Source organism: Chiloscyllium plagiosum, unplaced genomic scaffold, assembly GCF_037043375.1.
Source record: "Chiloscyllium plagiosum isolate Xiang-an unplaced genomic scaffold, Cpla_swu_hap1 HiC_scaffold_1, whole genome shotgun sequence".
NCBI classification, from domain to species: Eukaryota; Metazoa; Chordata; class Chondrichthyes; order Orectolobiformes; family Hemiscylliidae; genus Chiloscyllium; species Chiloscyllium plagiosum.
Window position 1 is genome coordinate 63,858,481 of NW_028270139.1, and position 19,745 is coordinate 63,878,225.

The 19,745-nt window shown below is 42.0% G+C and overlaps 1 protein-coding gene across 5 annotated transcripts in view; it reads left to right on the forward strand.

The window, feature by feature from the left end:
- Nucleotides 1-19,745, forward strand: part of tbc1d1 (TBC1 (tre-2/USP6, BUB2, cdc16) domain family, member 1) — a 293,630-nt gene that overhangs the window by 121,896 nt on the left and 151,989 nt on the right. For all 5 annotated transcript variants that reach the window (XM_043693132.2, XM_043693142.2, XM_043693152.2 and 2 more), the window contains exon 2: nucleotides 11,865-12,392. In XM_043693132.2, coding sequence (XP_043549067.1) covers nucleotides 11,865-12,392 — 528 coding nt within the window. The remainder of the gene's footprint in view (nucleotides 1-11,864; nucleotides 12,393-19,745) is intronic.

The window sequence follows — 19,745 nt, forward strand, 5'->3', positions numbered from 1 at the left end:
AACAGGTTTAATTGGAAGCGCACTAGCTTTCAGAGCGCCATAACCACCTGATGAAGGAGCGGCGCTCTGAAAGTTCGTGTGCTTCCAATTAAACCCATTGGACTCTAACCTGGTGTTGTGTGACTTTTAACTTTGTATATCCAATTATGTTACTTTCTTAATTTAACCAGCTGTAGTAGCTTTGTTTTATAATTTTGAATTAAGTCAACCTGCAGAGGAATGCTGTATAGGCATAGTGTATTCTATTTATGGTTTGGACAATAATGCCACAGTGGTGAGGAATTCTACAGGAGCTTGATATGTGCCTTGCCGTGTTTACAATCTGTGTTTGTTCTCAATTCTAATAATACACTGCACTACAGCGAGGTTCCCTAAAGGTAACCGACACACAAAGGTGTGTTGAGACTCTCCAAAATACAAAACAACCAAAGGGAAGATCTGAACAAAATGTTCCTGTTTGTGTTGAGACAATGTTTTTGGATCCATTTTTGCACATTTTTGAATAGTCCCAAAGTATTTCCGTTCACTCTGGCAGAATGTTGAGTGGGTTTTCCTGTGCCCTGATTGCATTCAGTCTTCGTCCCTGTCTCTGTATTCAATCTCCTCAATTGCACCGTTTTTCAGCATTCGGCTATTTTGAATATTACAGGTGAGTGTCAGCAAGTAGCAAACTCTGATTCTGTAATCGCTGAAAATAGGGATTACAGGTTGTGTGCAGCCGTATTACAGAAATCAATCTTTCATCAGAGTGGCTTTTTTAAAAATAACACAACCTTCACACATCACTGGTCGCACCTGTAATACTTTAAGGACAAGTAATAGATTATCAAAATGAACATTACTGACTAAACCACTCAAAATGATTATGTCCTACTGCCAAGGCCTATTCCCATTGTTTAAGTGGGGGATTGAAATACGTAGGGCTATTTCAGGAAGCAGCCACCCACTTTTTCTTCTAGTCCTAGAAATACTAATCACATGCAAAGGGATTATCAACCCAGAGTTGTTAATCTTTGCTCCTTTTTCCTGCCCTTACTGTTCGTATGAAACCAACCAGATGCTGACCACTGGTCAATTTGCCCCAGTCAGCGCAACCAATGTGGACCAAGGAATGACCGATTCAATTTCTGGTCCATTCAAAGCAGTGTCACGGAGGGAGCTTCTGCTGCTTGCTTCAGCATACCCAGAGACAAAAAAAACTGCAGATGCTGGAATCCAAAGTCGACAGGCAGGAGGCTGGAAGAACACAGGAAGCCAGGCAGCGTCAGGGGGTGGTGAAATTCATGTTTTGGGTGTAACTCTTCTTCAGGACTGGGGGTGGGTGTAAGGGGAGCTCGCAGGAAAAGGGGGTTGGGGGTTGGGGGTAGGGGGTAGTGGGTGGTGAGGTGGGATAGTTGAAGACAGGAAGAGGGTATGACCTTGTTGGTCAACAGGAGGAATGAATTCATTTGGTGGCAGGGAAGAGTGGAAGGGAGGGGGAGGGGCTGGGAAGGGAGTCGGGTTGGGAAGGGAGGTTATTTGAAGTTGAGTTCTCCAATGTTGAGTCCTTCACGCTGAATGCTGCCGCTCCCTAATGGTTCACTGAGTATCTCAGCCGGGCCTGCAGGGGCCGACTGGACCTCCCAGTCACCACCCATTTTAATTCCTCTTTCCACTCCCTTTCTGACATGACCATCCTTGGCCTCCTTCATTGCAAATTGGAGGAACAACACCTCATCTTCCGCCTGGGCAGCCTACAGTCCGGAGGACTCAACATTGGGTTCTCCAATTTCAAATAACTTTCCTCCCATCACTCGACTCACTACCCAATGCCTCCCCCTCCCTTCCATTCCTCCCTGCCACCAACTGGAGTGATTTCTCCCATTGACCAACCAGGTCATACCCTCTACCTGTCTTCAGCATGCCTGGCAGGTTTAGTTTCGCGCAGTTTGGTACATTTTAATCTTGGTTAAAGAGAGTGATTTCAAGAGGCTTTTGAGATTAGAAAGAGAAATGTTTGCTTTCAAGCAGTTAAAATTGAAGTAAAGAATTTGAAGGAGGTCAATGCAGACATTATTAAGTTCTTGCAAAGGGCTCATGTGCAGCATTTTAAAAAAAATGGTAGTTATCATAGACTTGTTCTGAAAAACAAGTACACTTTATTTTTCATACCTTGGATTATTGACAAAAATAAAGAGCAGACCAGTGGAGGTTGGAATACAGAAAACCAAGGCATTCTTAAGAGCATCATTGTGTATACCAATTAAATAGCTTACTTGCATGCCAATGCACAACAACTTAGTTTTTTTTTGTATCTCTTAATTATGGCTACCTAGGCTTTTTAAAATAACAAAGGGGAATGATATTTTTTAACAGTGCTAATTGCTGTCATTTTGTAGCCATTTTCCAGTAAAATGCTGAATTGTTAAAATAAGCCCTGACTATTGTTGAAAAGCAGTTACTAAGTCAGAACTTCACAAATAAACGTTCAAGAATCTTGTTGCTGAGCCAGAAAGGAAGGATTTAAAAGGTTTGATGGACAGCTTGACTGACAAAATGTGATTTAGAAAGGTTTTCTTTTAAAGTGGTGAGAGAAATGGGAATGGAGGAAGTGTAAATGGAGTCAGAGAGGGAACGGCAGAGCATCAGGCTGAGGTTGCTGAAGTTTCTGATAGAAATGCGAGAGACTGTGATACACAAAAGATTGGAAACAAATGAGTGACTGGAAGTCAATATAATGTTGGAGGAAACTGCTAAGAGATGACAAATGCAATTGTAGAGAATTATTTTATTTTTGCTCATTCCTGATAAAGGGCTTTGGCCCAAAACGTCAATTTTTCTGCTCTTCGTTGCTGCCTGGCCTGCTGTGTTTTTCCAGCACCACTCTAAGCAGAACAGAGTTCATGTCAGCCTGCACTGGGTGGGAGCAAATATGGTTGATAGTGTTTTGGGCACATTTGAGATTACTGGAGCATTGGAGCCAGAGAGGAGGGTTGGAGAGGTTAAACTTTTAGCTGAATATTATGGTTTCAGTGAAAGAAGAACCTGTGTAAGTTGGGTCAAAGCTCATAAAGTTTTGAGGTAAACAATCTTGGATAGAGTTTGCTTTTAGTGTGATGTGGGAATAACTGTTTGAGGTTATTATTTGTCAGATATAACCAGTGCCATATCTGCAAAATTATCATTAATTGAACAAAAAGTCCTGATTGGCTCAGAAAGTTAATTTATTTGGAATATGAATGATGACTTTTTAAAACAAAAGTGAACCAAACAAAACTGTTTGCATTGACTTGGCAGATTGGAAGATCCTTTCATGGGAAAGGAATAAAAGCATTAATCAAAATCTCCCTTAAGCCTTAAAATTAATTGATGGGGAGGAGGTAATAGCAAAGAGTGTGGCCTCAGCATTGACTGAAGTATGATCATTGTGCAAGTGATTTTTTTTGTTTAATTTTAATGTCTACTTGTGAACTGCAACATTCACTGAGTTGTTGGCTAAGCCTTCCAGAAGTTGAGGATGGGTGACTTTCCTCTTGTGGCACAAAGCTGGTTCCTTTTTTCAAGGATACTGTGTCCTTGGGTTTTCTCAGGGGGGTTGTAAACAGCTCCCTGTTCCGATTAGACTGGTTTAGTACAGAGATTAAAGGGTATTGAGAGGCCTTTTTGTTTATATGTAAACAGATGAGACTTCAGACCAAGGTGGTCATGTTTTAGAAGTGACCTGTAGAATGAAAGGGGAGTGGTCAGCTCTCTAGCAAAATAGTTCAGTCCTCAACAAGTTAGGAATTCAACAGTGAGCTGTGTGGAAATTCTCTGGACTTGCTTTTTGAAGGTCATCATCTGTGGATGATCTTGAATTTTCAAACTGCACTATTTGCTGTTTGCACATAAAAATAATAGCAACTTCAGTAAGTTAGTGATGGGTACTCAGAATTGTTGCTATTCTTATGGATACAGCAGAGGTATTCCACATAAGATCACAGAGTGTGTGTTCGCTTACCACTGTAAAGGACATTGCATTGTGAGCAGTGAATACAGGGCTTTAAAGCCGTGTGTCAGGTGGAAGGCATATTTGGCACCTTGGACAGTGAGGAGGGAGGAGCGAAAAGGGAAATGTTACACTTTTTCTATGGGGTGATGATGGTACTGTGGTAATGTCACTGGGTTGGTAATCCAGAAACCCAATCTAACATTTGAGGACCTGCATTTGAATCCCATCGTGGTAGATGGTGAACTTTGAATTCAATGAAAAGCTGTTCTAATAATGACTACATAACAACTGTCAATTGTCATTAAAAACTCACCTAGTTCACTAATGACCCTTTAGGTAAGGACATTTGCTACCCTCACCTGGTCTGGTCTACATGTGACTCCAGGCCAACAGCAATGTGGTTGACTCTTAACTGCACTAAATTGGGGATGGGCAATAAATGCTGGCCCATGTCAGCAATGCTCAAATCCCATGAATGAATTAAAAAATGTAATCTTTTAAATGCTTTTGTTTGGACCAATTCCAAAATACTAATCAATTTGAAACTTTTGCCATACATTTTTCCAAGAAATAATCTTAAATAAGTTCTCTCAAGTCTGAAATCTTTTAATCCGTTATTTCAATTTTTAATTGTGGTAATTGGGATTTCAATTAATTTCATGTCTTTCGATGTCTTCTCTCATTTAGTTGCCATTAATGTCCTGCCAGGGAGCTTTTCAGCAGACCCTGAATGCTATTCTCATTTGTACTCATTTTATGACATCTGGTTTTATTGATTCACCATTCTTAAAATGTAGCTTTTTCTCCCCCCACCTCCCCCTCGTGAGGTGATGAAATAACTGGACAATCCTTAGCACTCATTTTTTGGATTGTGGGTCTTGATGTTTTCAAGAGCCATCTAGATACTGCCTGATCACCTCCAGGACCTTTCAGACAGCATTAGCTGTCTATGCAGTGCAGGAGTTCACACATTTCTGGAAATATAATCATATGCTCAGCTTTGGACATTTTGAGTCCAGTTTTACCAATAACCAGAATTAAAATCAAAATACAGAATAGTTTTTTTCAGGGGGATTTCTCTTTACACTGTTCTCATTACACACGTCTTGTAACATATGGGCAGAGAGGAAGGCTGTTCAAAAATAGCTTGCATTATTGATGCAACATAGAATTTATTTCTCATAGTGAAAATGTGTCACTATGATTCAGACATATAAACTATTTATGCCATTTCCTGCTTGTCTGCTCTCAAATGTTCTCCATCCCTTAACTATAATAGGCATCCCTTTGGTACTCTGCTTCCATCACACCAGCCTTCACATTCAACTACATAATTGATACCACTCCATTAACTTGTGCTTTCTTTCAAATTAACATTATATATTGCCGCCACTAAACATATCTTTCCCTCTCCGTTTTCAACCTTCACTAGGTTACCTCCACGACTCTGTAGCTCACTGCTGACCCCATGCCCTTCCCAGCATGGTTGGAATACATGTGCAAGACATTGGGGCAGCACCGTGGCTCAGTGGTTAGCACTGCTGCCTCACAGCACCAGGGGCCCAGGTTCGATTCCTGCCTTGGGCGACTGTCTGCGTGGAGTTTGCACATTCTCCCAGTGTCTGCGTGGGTTTCCTCTGGGTGCTCCAGTTTCCTCCCACAGTCCAAACGTGAGCAGGTTAGGTGAATTGGTCATCCTAAATTGCCAGTAGTGTTAAGTGTATTAGTCAGAGGGAAATAGGTCTGGGTGGGTTACTCTCTGGAGGGTCTGTGTGGACTTGTTGAGCCGAATAGTCTGTTTTCATTCTGTAGGGAATCTAGTCTTTTCACCTCCTGTCTCCTCACTATCCATGATCCCAAACACCACTTCCAGGTAACATGGCCATTAACTTGTACTTAATTTCAATCTATTTTACTGTATTCGTAGGGCTGCTTAGATTAGACGCTTAGAATGTGGTATAGGATAATATGAAAATACCTGTTAAAGAAACATTTGAAGTGAGTTTCTTTGCCTTTGCCCATCATAACATCCACGAGGTAACTAATAAGGACAATATTTGAAGAGAGTGATGTATTCTATTCACTGCTGGTCTCCATTCATTTGAGGAAATCCAAACAGAGAATGGGTGGCCATTTTCTGGAATGTATTTCTACATTTTGCTACCCTTCCAACACCCACTCTCCTCAACCCCCTGCAGTGTTCTCATGAAGTTCAACCTGAGCTTAAGGAACTTCACCTCATTTTTCTTCTCAGTCTTCGAGCCTTGGTGCTGCGTTCAACAAATTCAAGACACTTGTTAAACCTCAGCTGGAATATTGTCGACAGTTGTGGATGCCAGATTACAGGAAATATGCGAATGCATAGGAGAGAGTGCAGAAGCCATCTACAGGAATGATTCCAGGAATTACAAACTTCAGTTGTTCGGATAGATTGAAGAATTTGGGATTATTTTCCTTTGGAAAGAAAAAGGCTGAGAAGAGATTTGATGGAGGTCTTTAAAAATCATGAGTGAGCTGGAAAGAGTAGATAAAGAGAACCTATTCCTGTAAGTAAAAGAAAAAGGAATGAGAGTGCATAGAATGAAAATGATCTGCAAAAAATGCATGGGTGATGTGAGGATGACACCTTTTTCACACAATGAGTAGTTAGGGCATGGAATGCACTGCTTAGAAATGTGATGGAAGCAGGTTCAATTGAGACATTAATGAAGGTGTTAGATGATCATATGGATAGAAATAGTGTGCAGGGGTATGGCGAAATGGTAGGAGATGGCACTAGGTAATAGAATAGGTGAAGGTCCAATGGGCTGAATGGCCACCACCTGCACTGAAACAATCCTGTGAAATTGTAATTATCACTTCTGCTGTTTATCTGCTGTTTCCATGTTACCTTAGTTGTAGATTGGTTTTATTATTTCTTTACTTGCCCCATTACTGTTACTCTTTGCCTGCATCTTCATCCCTTTATATCGTTTAATATTTCTCACCTTGCACCTGATCACAGGCCTTCCGTTTTATTCTTTGTGCCTTTTCTGTTCCCTGCCTCTGCACTTGCTTAGAAAGCCTGCCAGTTCTGATCAAAGATCATTGACCTGAAGCACTAGGCAGAATCAGATGCGAGCGTTTCAGGTGGGAGCCATTTTCCCACCTGACCAAGGCTAGATTCGGAGAGTGGTCTTCCTATGGTGAATAGCAAAGGTCTTTTTCCTCGGGGGGGGGGGGGGGGGGGGGGAGTTCAACACGAGAGGGCATAATTTTAAATGAGAGGAGAAAGACTTTTAGAGACAGTGGGTGGCAACTTTTTCATGCAGAGGGTGGTTTGTGTGTGGAATGAAGTGCCAGAGGAAATGGTAGATGCAAGTACAGTTACAATGTTTAAAAGACATTTGGACATGGACATGAATAGGCAAGGATTAGAGAGATATTGACAATGCAGGCAAATTGGGCTGTTTAGTTTGGGAAATCTGGTCGTCATGAACGGGGTTTTGCTTATTTTCTAACGTACCAAATTATAATGAGACACATATAGTACAGTACACATATAGTACAGTACACATATAGTACAGTACACATATAGTACAGTACACATATAGTACAGTACACATATAGTACAGTACACATATAGTACAGTACACATATAGTACAGTACAGACAAATGATGATCAGATACCAGGCAGAATGCATCAAATAGCAAATGCAATCAGGACAGCGCCTACAGATTTCTGAGCAATGCCTCCCAGGCGTTAATGGGTTAGTAAATCTGATTTAAAATTTCACAAGGGATTATGATTCTACATATTTGCTGACCTGAAACACCCTCAGAAGTCCCTCTGTCATGAACGCCCCCAATAACTTCCCACAATGTTGGTTCACGCTTCTTCCCCGAATTCTTGGAAACTGCACTCAAGCCCTTGTTCAGAGGCAAGACTCCAGCTTTTCACAAATGAGTTTCACTAAAGCCAGTACTTCCTCTCGATTTGTTTCCTGAGCTCGAACCTGGTTTGGTGGCTAAAAGCAAATACTTGCCCTCGCCTGTAGTTGCACTGATCTATTAGTGACGCATCTTTTTCTGAGACCCTAAGACCTTTTCCTGAGCCTGAGCTGCCTAATAATGCCTTGTAGTAACTTTGAATTCTAATAAAACAGAGTTCACCATATACTGTTTGATTTTCACTGAATCTCCAACTGTAAAAACTACTTGCCTTTTCAGCAGTCCAGCTAAGCAGTGATTTTCTGCATGAAGTTTGCTTCTCTCTCTAACTCTAACTCTGTGTTACCTTGGTACTGCTTGTGTGACTGATTTTTTTTTTTGGATGACCTATTAAAAACCTCGCAATAAGCCCTGTCCTTATTCCTAGGTGGAGTTGAGCCAATATTTAGAAATCAAAAAGCAATTGGCTGTGGTATTCAAATGTAGCAGCCCCTCAAACTGTCCCCGATAATTAAAACACTTAGGGAGTCTGCAGAACAAATTTGATAACGGCAACAAAGGAAATAATTGCAGTCTTAATCAAAGAACAACAAAAATGTAAATAATTGTCTTTATGACGTACACTTTCCTTACTGGATTTCACTGTTCTGTCTGTATTTCCTGATCGTACAGCTAATCAACAAACTGCTACCTTGCTAGACCCCCACTGCAGAGCTTTGTTTTCTTAAGCTGGTATAAAATAGATGTAACTGTAGGAACATTGATGCACAATCCTATTCCCTGGTAAAGTCAGGGTTTTTTTTCAGTCTATTGGCAGAAAACTGAGTCAAGTGTGTGGTGCTGGAAAAGCGCAGCATGTCAAACAGCGTCCGAGGACCAGGAGAATAGACGTTTCTGGCTTAAACGTCGATTCCCCTGCTCCTTGGATGCTGCCTGATCTGCTGTGCTTTTCCAGCACCACACACTTGACTCTGATCTCCAGTAGCTGCAGTCCTCACTTTCTCCTGGCAGAAAACTAACTAGTCTCGTACAATTAGATACAATAACCCAATGATTATATTACTGGGTTAGAAATCAAGAGGTTATGAATTGAAATCTGTACTGGTGAAGAGGCTGGATATATGGAAATTGCCATTTTAAAATATAAAAATTATTCCCGAGATGCTGGCAAATGGGAGTAAATTAGCTTTGGATATCTGGTCAGCATAGACGAGATGGACCGAAGGGTCTGTTTCCATGGCTTACATCTCTGACTCTGACTCTATGTAAATCATTACGATCAGGTCATGTTTATTGCCATATTCCTTGCTGTCTGATGAAGGTGGTAATACTGCTTGTACTGCTGCACTCCTTGAGGTAATCCTTCCTTAGGAGGAATATTGGATAGGAAAGTGCAAGATAATATGCATGAGTGAAGAGCAATGAAAGTTTACGTCAGAATGTTGAGAGACTGGGAGCTGATCATCTCTAACAGTGCTGCTGCTTCTAATATTCTGGTGTTAGGGCTTACTGGGGAGTGAGGTGCTGTAGCAGTCAGTTTGGCTCGGCTCCTTCAGTGTATTCTATAGCTTGCATATTTAATAGACCCTGGATTAGTGGTGCTGGAAGAGCACAGCAGTTCAGGCAGCATCTGAGGAGCAGGAAAATCGATGTTTTGGGCAAAAGCCCTTCATCAGGAATAAAGGCAGAGAGCCTGAAGGGTGGAGAGATAAGCTAGAGGAGGGTGGGGGTGGGGAGAAAGTAGCATAGAGTACAATAGGTGAGTGGGGGAGGGGATGAAGGTGATAGGTCAGGGAGGAGGGTGGAGTGGATAGGTGGAAAAGAAGATAGGCAGGTCGGACAAGTCAAGGGGACAGTGTTGAGCTGGAGGTTAGAAACTAGGATGAGGTGGGGGAAGGGGAAATGAGGAAACTGTTGAAATCCACATTGATGCCCTGGGGTTGAAGTGTTCCGAGGCGGAAGATGAGGCGTTCTTCCTCCAGGCGTCTGGTGGTGAGGGAGCGGCGGTGAAGGAGGCCCAGGACCTCCCATGTCCCAATGCAGTCTCCCCAATGTATAGGAGACCGCATCGGGAGCAACCTGCACATCCACCAAAATTATTTATTGTATCCGTTACTTCCGATGCGGCCCCCTCTACATTGGGGAGACTGGGCGCCTCCTAGCAGAGCGCTTTAGGGAACATCTCCGAGACACCCGCACCAATCAACCACACCGCCCCATGGCCCAACATTTCAACTCCCCCTCCCACTCTGCCGAGGACATGGAGGTCCTGGGCCTCCTTCCTGTCCCCATGACTTGTCCTACCTGCCTATCATCTTTTCCACCTATCCACTCCACCCTCCTCCCTAACCTATCACCTTCATCCCCTCCCCCACTCACCTATTGTACTCTATGCTACTTTCTCCCCACCCCCACCCCCACCCTCCTCTAGCTTATCTCCCCACGCTTCAGGCTCTCTGCCTTTATTCCTGATGAAGGGCTTTTGCCCGAAACGTTGATTTTACTGCTCCTCGGACGCTGCCTGAACTGCTGTGCTCTTCCAGCACCACTAATCCGGAATCTGGTTTCCAGCATCTGCAGTCATTGTTTTTACCATATAATAGACCCTGTCTTCTGGGACTAGGAGTTATTTCAATAGTTTTGTAGTGCTTTTTCTGCCCTTATTGCTCCAGTACCATAGTTGGAGTTAATTGAAGAAAGAGTGGATTTATTCTCAAGTTTAATTTGTCATACAAAATTCCTCTTCTTTTCTCACACCCTTTTTTGGGGGGAGGGGTGTGGAATTTAGTGCCATTTATAGAGACAAACAGATTTAGCCTTACTAGAATGTTTTTAGGATGTAATTAGAATAGTTAAAGGGGAAAAAGTATCTGTGGGATATTGACTGCCTTTTTTTTTAGATATTCAAAGGTGCCATACAAGAGGTCAATGTATATGATAAGGGCATTTGAAATGGTGGCCTTTTTTAGTATAGGTAAAAAATTCATTGTGAAAAGGAAGCAGTGAATGAAGATAAATTGGATTTTTGTCAGGCTGAGACTATTGGAATGGTTCAGCTATTTATAACTAATATTCAAGACTTAGATGAAGAGACAGAGGTAAGTGATGAAATCATAAGGTAGCAGGTGGTGTATAGTGTGGGGACATATGAGGTTATTCACTTTTATAGCAAGAACAGTGTGTCTCTCCAGAGAAAAAAATATTTTAGCTGGAAAACATAAGCGAGGTTAAAAGTAAAGATTATAAGGAGATTAATTTAGATAAATGTGAAGTGCTGCATTTTTGGAAAACAAATCTTAGCAGGACTTATACACTTAATGGTAAGGTCCTAGGGAGTGTTGCTGAACAAAGAGGCCTTGGAGTGCAGGTTCATAGCTCCTTGATAGTAGAGTCGCAGGTAGATAGGATAGTGAAGAAGGTGTTTGCCTTTATTGCAAAGCCATGATGTGGAGGTGCCAGTGTTGGACTGGGGTGCACAAAGTTTAAAAAAAAAATCACACAACCCCAGGTTATAGTCCAAAAGGTTTATTTGGAAGCACTAGCTTTCAGTGCACTGCACCTTCAGCTACCTGATAAAGGAGCAGTGCTGCAAAAGCTCGTGCTTCCATGCAGCTCTATAAATCATGGACTTAAATTGAAGTAACTAGTGAATTGTGATTGACTGACAGAGACTGTGTAGGGTATTGCTCAAGGAAACAACCGAGTCCTCTGGAGCCATTTTGGTCAGGTAGAAATCTGTAAACAGTTCTAAGATGCAGAGTGAAAATGAAATGAATAAGACTGGTGGATATGAATTTGAACAAGTGAAATAAACCTTTAAAACCTTTTGGGTAGAATATTTAATAGAGGCAAGTACAGGGTTTTAAATGCTGTGCCTCTGGTTGATTATAGACCTGGATCCTGCAGTCTTACTTAGTTGTCCATCATGACAAATTCTGAATGCTTGTCCTTTTGGTTCCTTAGGTTCCTGAGATCATTAATACTATCCGTCAGGCTGGCAAGATCGTACGGCAGGAAGAGACACAGATCCGTGCACACGACGACGATTCTTTTGCTCAGAAATATGAGGTTCTGTTTGTCGGGAAGGTGACGGTGGCACACAAGAAAGCTCCTCCAGCTCTAATCGATGAATGTATCGAGAAGTTCAATCACGTTAGGAAACACAACACCGAGGGCAGTAAGGAAGGAGTGGAGCAGAAGCGGACTGAAAGACCACGAGCAGAGAATTCACGCTTCTTTCCTTCCAGACTTCCAACACCCTTAGTGCAAAAGAGGAACAAATCTGCTCCTAAACTGACCATTCAAGATGAACTTTCAGTCACACAGTCCCAGAGTTGTTTAGAGAAAAGTGGCTCACTTGACTTGAGCAGCAGTTCAAACTGCGATGGAGCACAATGTGGTGGCTTACTCGAAGCCCGGAAGCGTGCTGTCAGTGCACCGAATATTGTGCAACCAACTAACATGAAGGCAAATAGGACCATGCTGTTCACGGTAAGGTCTCATTGATTTAATCATTGCTGCTGTAACACTTCATCTTTTTAAAATGCAGAGAAACTTGTCATTTTCGCAAACTTGTGGATCTAGCATCACGTTAATCATATTATTTTCAGGCATCCATATTTTCAAAATGATCTTTGTACAAACTGAATCAACCCCATAACCCAGATTGGTTGTATTACTGCAGTGTTGTTCTGTTTTCTTTGGCTATTGCCTGAGATCATGACTAATTTGGGTAAGTTTCAACATCCATTTTCCTAAAATTCATGGCCATCCAGGCTTCCTTTTTGTTGTAGGTAGAATGCCTTGACTCTGGGATCTGTTTGCCTGGAGCAGAATGCCAGGGTTATGTGGCTGTTACTGGGCTAGAGTGCTAGCAGTTGCCAAGATACTGAGAACCGAGCGGAGCAGTTTGTGACTAAGGTCCTCCACATCCCTGTCCAGCATGCCCACTATGTGCGGTAACTGGTCAGGTTGGAAGTCTCTGATCGGCAATACCAGATGTGCGATTTTGGCCGCCTTGCTTAAGGAAGAGTGTGTTTGTATTGAATTCCATTGAAAGTTCACTAGATTGGTTCCACAGCTAAGAAGTTGAATAGATAGAGTCTGCATTTTGTAGAGTTTAGAAGATTGAGAAATTATTTCATCAATATTGAAGGGTAACCCCTGTTAAGATGTTTTGCTGGCTGAAGAATCAAGACTGTGGGAGCACAGTCTCAAGATAAGGGTGTCATTCATTCAGAACCCACTTGAGGATTGTAAACCTTTGGAATTCTTTACTCCAGAGGATTGTGGATGCTCTAACATTGTGTATTTAAGGCTGAGATAGTCAGGTTTTTGGAATTCTCAATCCAAGAGATATAGAAAATGAGCAAGAAGGTGGAGATAAAGTTGAAGATTAGCCATGATCATCTTGGCACAGCAGACTTGAGAGGTTGTCTGGTATAGTCTTGCTCCCATTTCTTTCTTACTTATAATCATTTCTCAGTTTTTGTCTATTGGACATCCTGTTAGTTAGTTTTATATTATCAGAGAAACCTATTTGTTTGAGTGAGAGTTGTGTAATCAATTGATCCCAGAGTGTGCTGTCTCTGCTACTACAGATCTTGGGTAAAGAATTATTAGCCATGAGCAAATTCATTTTATCACCAGTTGCTTCTTCACAGTCTTCTGTTCAGTTGTAAGTGGTTTGGGGACAGTAAAGATCGTCTATAGTTCATAAGTTGCTAATGTCTGTGATTTTGAGATTCAGTTGGCATCTACTGTCAAAATAAATTTATACAAAGTAAAGCCAAAAATCTCCAGTTTGAAACAACACCAAATTTTAAATGGCTTTAAAATGATGTTGAGATTAATTGAAAGGAAAAGGTGCTGGATAAAGATAAGTTATTTTACATGAATAAGCTTTAGGATTCCATGGATGTTTAACAAGTTTAGAAAATGGAGAAAGCATAAAATGAAATAATGATATAGAAGCAAACAGGAGTAAAGTGAAAAATTTGAAGGACTAAAAAACTATACGAAAAATGACTGGCATTCAATTTAGATAAGCAATCAACAACCATAGAAATACAATGTGAAGATAACCAGGAGAAATATGATGCGAAGGGGGTGGAAGTTTGATGCTAATGGAATCTAGGAATACTGAGAGGACAGGTGGAAACTGGAATTTGGGATCTGATGACACAACACCAGTTTGAACCAAGTAGTGATCCAAATGTAAAAGAAGAAAATTATTGGAGAATTGAAGCAAGTTAAGAATCTATAATAAAAGTACACGTTTCAATTTATATTTTAATATATCCAATAGCCAGTGGAGAGGGTTATGACAGTCACGGTTGTAATTGTTAACTTTCTCAATCCTCCTTTTCGTTTGTCTTTCTGACAATAAGATGTAGGAGTAGGCCATTTAGTCGATCATGTCACAAACCTCGAGGGTATAGGTTTATGATGAGAGGGGAAAGAATTAAAAGGCACCCGAGGGGCAACATTTTCACGGTGTGGTTCATATGTGGAATGAGCTGCCAGAGGAAGTGGTGAAGGCATGTACAAGACAACATTTTAAACTACATTTGGGCAGATATGTGAACAGGAAAGGTTTAGAGCAAAATGGACAAAATGCAGGCAAATGGGATTAGTTAAGTTTGGGGAAACCAGATTGGCATGGATAAGTTGGCTAAAGGGTCAGTTTCTGTGCTGTCTGACTCGGAGGTTGTTCTGCCATTCACTGAGATCATGGCTGATCTGATGATCCTTAATTCCACTTTCCTGCCTTTTCCCTATAACTCTTGATTCTCTTGCTGATTAAAAATCTGACCAACTCAGCTTTGAATATACTTATTCTACAAATTAACTACGGTCTGAGAGAAGAAATTTCTCCTCATCTCTGTTTTAAGTGGGTAACTCTGAGATTTTGCACTCTGCCTGAGATATTCCCACAAGGAGAAGAAACCTCTCTGCATCTACCCTTTTAAGTTCATTAAAAACTTTTAATGTTTCAATAAGGTCTCCTCTCGTTTTTCTAAACCTCCGTGAATATAAGCCCAATCTACTTACCCGCTACACGTAAGAAAGCTTCACCATATGCAGAATCAACCTAGTGAACCTTCTTGGACTGCTTCCTGCAGTAATTGTAATGAAGTCAGACCTCATAGATTATGTGTTCCATGGTTGGAGCTGTTAATCTGGTCCAATCGGGGAGCACTGCCTGATAAATAAGGAAAGGGGTGTTAGTCACCTGGTCACTTTGTGGGAGCTGGATCAATGTCAAGAACTCTGTGTATAAATAAAAGGTGACTTGATGACAGGATACCAGCCTTTGTGGAGTTATCTCATCTCCACATCATTTAATCATTTTAGTCCTAAGAGCTATGTCTGTATCGCTCTCCAAAGTTATTAATGAATTCAAATCTCACATTTTACTTTAGTGGGTTTCACAGCCATGCCCCAGAATGTTAATCTGGTGTTTTGGTCTACTGACATTTTCACTACACCACTGCATCCCCAGTTGATTTCAGCTATGGTCTGATGAATGCCTCATATACATTTAATAGGTTTTCTCTATTTTGATGCTCTATTCTCCTTTGAAATAAACACTAATGTTCGATTTGCCTTCCCTATTACTTGCTAAACTTGAAAGCTAGCTTTTTGTGATTCATTTACAAGGACCCAACCTCCCTCTGTGCTTCAGCTTTCTGCATTCTTTCTCCATTTAACTGATGATCATTCTTTCTGCCAAAGTACATCCCCTCACAGTTTCCAAATTCTATTCCATTTACTACGGTTTTGCCCTCTCATTAAACCTGTTTATACCCCTTTGCAGACAGTGTCATCCTCACCAAGACCATAAGACCTACCATCTCACTTATTTTTGCCTTCTGTAAACTTGGCGATGGTACATTTACTTCCATCATGCAAGGCATTAACATATGCTGGAAATAAATGTGGCCCCATCACTGACTCCATTGGCACTCCACCAGTTATAAGTTGCCATCCTGGAAATGACTGAATTCTGTTAGTTACCTAGTCCTGCACCCCAACACCACAGTCTCTTATTAATCATCCTGCATGTGGTTACTTATCCCACATGTCCTTCTTGGCACTTCTTTGTAAAACACACTGATTCATGCGAAGCAATAGCTCCGCTGTTGCCTTGAGACCTTTGCTTCCTTCTATATTTTTACTTATCTAACTAGCCAACACCAGGCAACGTCTGCATGCAAATTACCAACTATTGGAGAGCTATTTCCAGGAGGGTCCAGTCCCACACTTGCTTGACATCTGCACAAGTGTATTTGTCCAAATTTCACTCTGAATTGTGAATGGAATGCAGAAAGTGTTTAGAAAACGTAACCCTTATTTTCTTTCCTTCCTTTGGCTGTATCGAGACCTGAGAGTTTGAGTTAGGAAATATTCAGTCGCTCAGTGTAATGTTTTGCACTTTAAAACTTGCTACAAATTGTGAACATCTTTCTGGAAGGTATGTAATTTTCCTGTCAATGTCGGATGTTGAACAGTTTGGCCGTGAGAGGCTTTTATGTATGTCATAGAGTCATAGAGATGTACAGCATGGAAACAGACCCTTTGGTTCAACCTGGCCATGCTGACCAGATATCCAATCTAGTCCCACCTGCCAGCACCTGGCCCATATCCCTCCAAACCTTTCCTCTTCATATACCCATCCAGTTACCTTTTAAATGTTGCAATTGTACCAGCCCCCACCACTCCCTCTAGCAGCTCATTCCATACACGTACCACCCTCCAAGGGAAAACATTGCCCTTGGGTCTCTTTTATATCTTTCTCCTCTCACCCTCTAGTTCTGGACTCTCCCACCCCAGGGAAAAGACTTTGCCTATTTACCCTATCCATGCCCCTCATGATTTTATAACCTCTGAGGTCACCCCCCAGCCTCCGATGCTTCAGGGAAAACAGGCCTAGCCTATTCAACCTCTCCCTATAGCTGAAATCCTCCAACTCTGGCAACGTCCTTGTAAGTCTTTTCTGAACCTTTTCAAGTTTCACAACATTGTTCAGGTAGGAAGGAGACCAGAATTGCACATGATATTCCAACAGTGGCCTAACCAATGTCCTGTACAGCTGCAACATGACCTATATTCAATACTCTGACCAATAAAGGAAAGCATACCAAATGCCGCCTTCACTATCCTGTCTACCTGCAACTCCACTTTCAAGAAGCTATGAACCTGCTCTCCAAGGTCTCTTTGTTCAGCAACACTCCCTAGGACCTTACCATTAAGTGTATAAGTCCTTCTAAGATTTGCTTTCCCAAAATGCAGCACCTTGCATTTATCTGAATTAAACTCCATCTGCCACTTCTCAGCCCATTGGCCCATCTGATCAAGATCCTGTTGTTATCGGAGGTAACCTTCTTCGCTGTCCACAACACCCCTAATTTTGGTGTCATCTGCAAATTTACTAATGATACCTCTTTTATGCTCACATCCAAATCATTTATGTAAATGATGAAAAGCAGTGAACCCAGCATGATCCTTGTGGCACTCCACTGGTCACAGCCCTCCAGTCTGAAAAACAACCCTCTACCATAATCTCTGTCTTCTACCTTTGAGCCAGTTCTGTATTCAAATGGTGAGTTCTCCCTGTATTCCCTGAGATCTAACCTTGCTAACGAGACTTCCATGAGGAACCTTGTTGAATGCCTTGCCGAAGTCCATATAGATCACATGATAACCGCTCTGGCCTGAATCCTTTTTGTTACTTCTTCAAAAAATTCAATCAGGTTTGAGAGACATGATTTCCCACGCTCAAAGCCATGTTGACTATCCCTAATCAGTCCTTGCCTTTTTTAAATACATGGCGAAAGTGAGGACTGCAGATGCTGGAGATCAGAGTCCAGATTAGAGTGTGCTGGAAAAGCACAGCAGGGCCCAGCGCTTTAGGGAACATCTCTGGGACACCTGCACCAATCAACCCCACTGTCCTGTGGCTGAACACATCAACTCCCCCTCCCACTCTGCCAAGGACATGCAGGACCTGGGTCGCCTCCACCGCTACTCCCTCACTACCTGACTCCTGGAGGAAGAACGCCTCACCACACTTCAACCCCACGGCATCAATGTGGATTTCACCAATTTCCTCATTCCCCTCCCCCCCCCCCCCATCTTACTCCAGTTCCAACCTGCCAGCTCAGCACAATCCTCATGACCTCTCCTATCTGCCAATCTTCCTTCCCACCTATCCGCTCCACCCTCCTCTCCGACCTATCACCCTCATCCACATCTCCATCCACCTATTGTACTCTTGGCTACCTTCTGATAATTTAAACTGCATTTATTTCAATGCAAGAGGCATAACGGGGAAGGCAAATGAACTCAGGACATGGTTAGGAACATGGGACTGGGATATCATTGCAATTACAGAAAAATGGCTCAGGGATGGACAGGACTGGCAGCTTAATGTTCCCGGATACAAATGCTACATGATGAAGGGCTTTTGCCAGAAATGTGCATTTTCCTGCTTCTCGGATGCTGCCTGACCTACTCTCTTTTTCCAGCACCACTCTATTCCAGGCACTTCAAAGACATGTCCATCCTGTCCCTCCGGATTCCCTCCAACAACTTGCCCACCACCAACGTCAGGCTCACTGGTCTGTAGAACCCTGGCTTGTCCTTACCACTTTTCTTAAATAGTTAGCCAACTTTCAGTGGTCTGGCACCTTACCTGTGACTATCAGTGATACAAATATCTCAGCAAGAGGCCCAGCAATCACTTCCAAAGCTTCCCACAGAGTCCTACGGTACACCTGATCAGGGTCTGGGGATTTATCCACTTTCATGCGTTTCAAGACATCCAGCACTTCCTCTTTTGTAATATGGACATTTTTCAAGATGTCACTATCTATTTCCCTACATTCTATATCTTCCATGTCCTTTTCCACAGTAAATACTGATGCAAAATACTTGTTTAGGGTCTCCCCAACCTTCTGTGGCTCCACATAAAGGCCACCTTGCTGATCTTTGAGGGGTCCTATTCTCTCCCTAGTTACCCTTTTGTCCTTAATATATTTGTAAAAACCTTTGGATTCTCCTTGACTCTATTTGCCAAAGCTATCTCATGTCCCCTTTTTGCCCTCCTGATTTTCCTCAGAAGTATACTCCTACTGCCTTTATACCCTTCTAAGGATTCACTCGGTCTATCCTGACTATACCTGACATGTGCTTCCTTCTTTTTCTTAACCAAATGCTCAATTTCGTTAGTCATCCAGCATTCCCTATTCCTACCAGCCTTTCCTTTCACCCTAATTGTCTCTGGGCTCACGTTATCTCATTTCTGAAGACTTCCCAGTTTTCAGCCGTCCCTTTACCTGAGAACATCTGCCCCCAGTCAGCTTTTGAAAATTCTTGCCCGATACCGTCAAAATTGGCCTTTCTCCAATTTAGAACTTCAACTTTTAGATCTGGTATATCCTTTTCCATCACTATTTTAAATCTAATAGAATTATAGTTGCTGGCCCCAAAGTGCTCCCCCACTGACACCTCAGTCACCTGCCCTGCCTTATTTCCCAAGAGTAGGTCAAGTTTTGCACCTTCTCCAGTAGGTACATCCACACCATGAATTAGAAAATTGTCTTGTATACACTTAACAAATTCCTCTCTAGCTAAACCCTTAACACTATGTTAAAATCCTCTACCATAACCACCCTACTATTCTTACAGATAGCTGAGATCTCCTTACAAGTTTGTTTCTCAATTTCCCACTGATTATTAGGGGGTTTATAATACAACCCCAATAAGGTGATCATCCCTTTTCTTATTTCTCAGTTCCACCCAAATAACTTCCCTGGATGTACTTCTGGGAATATCCTCTCT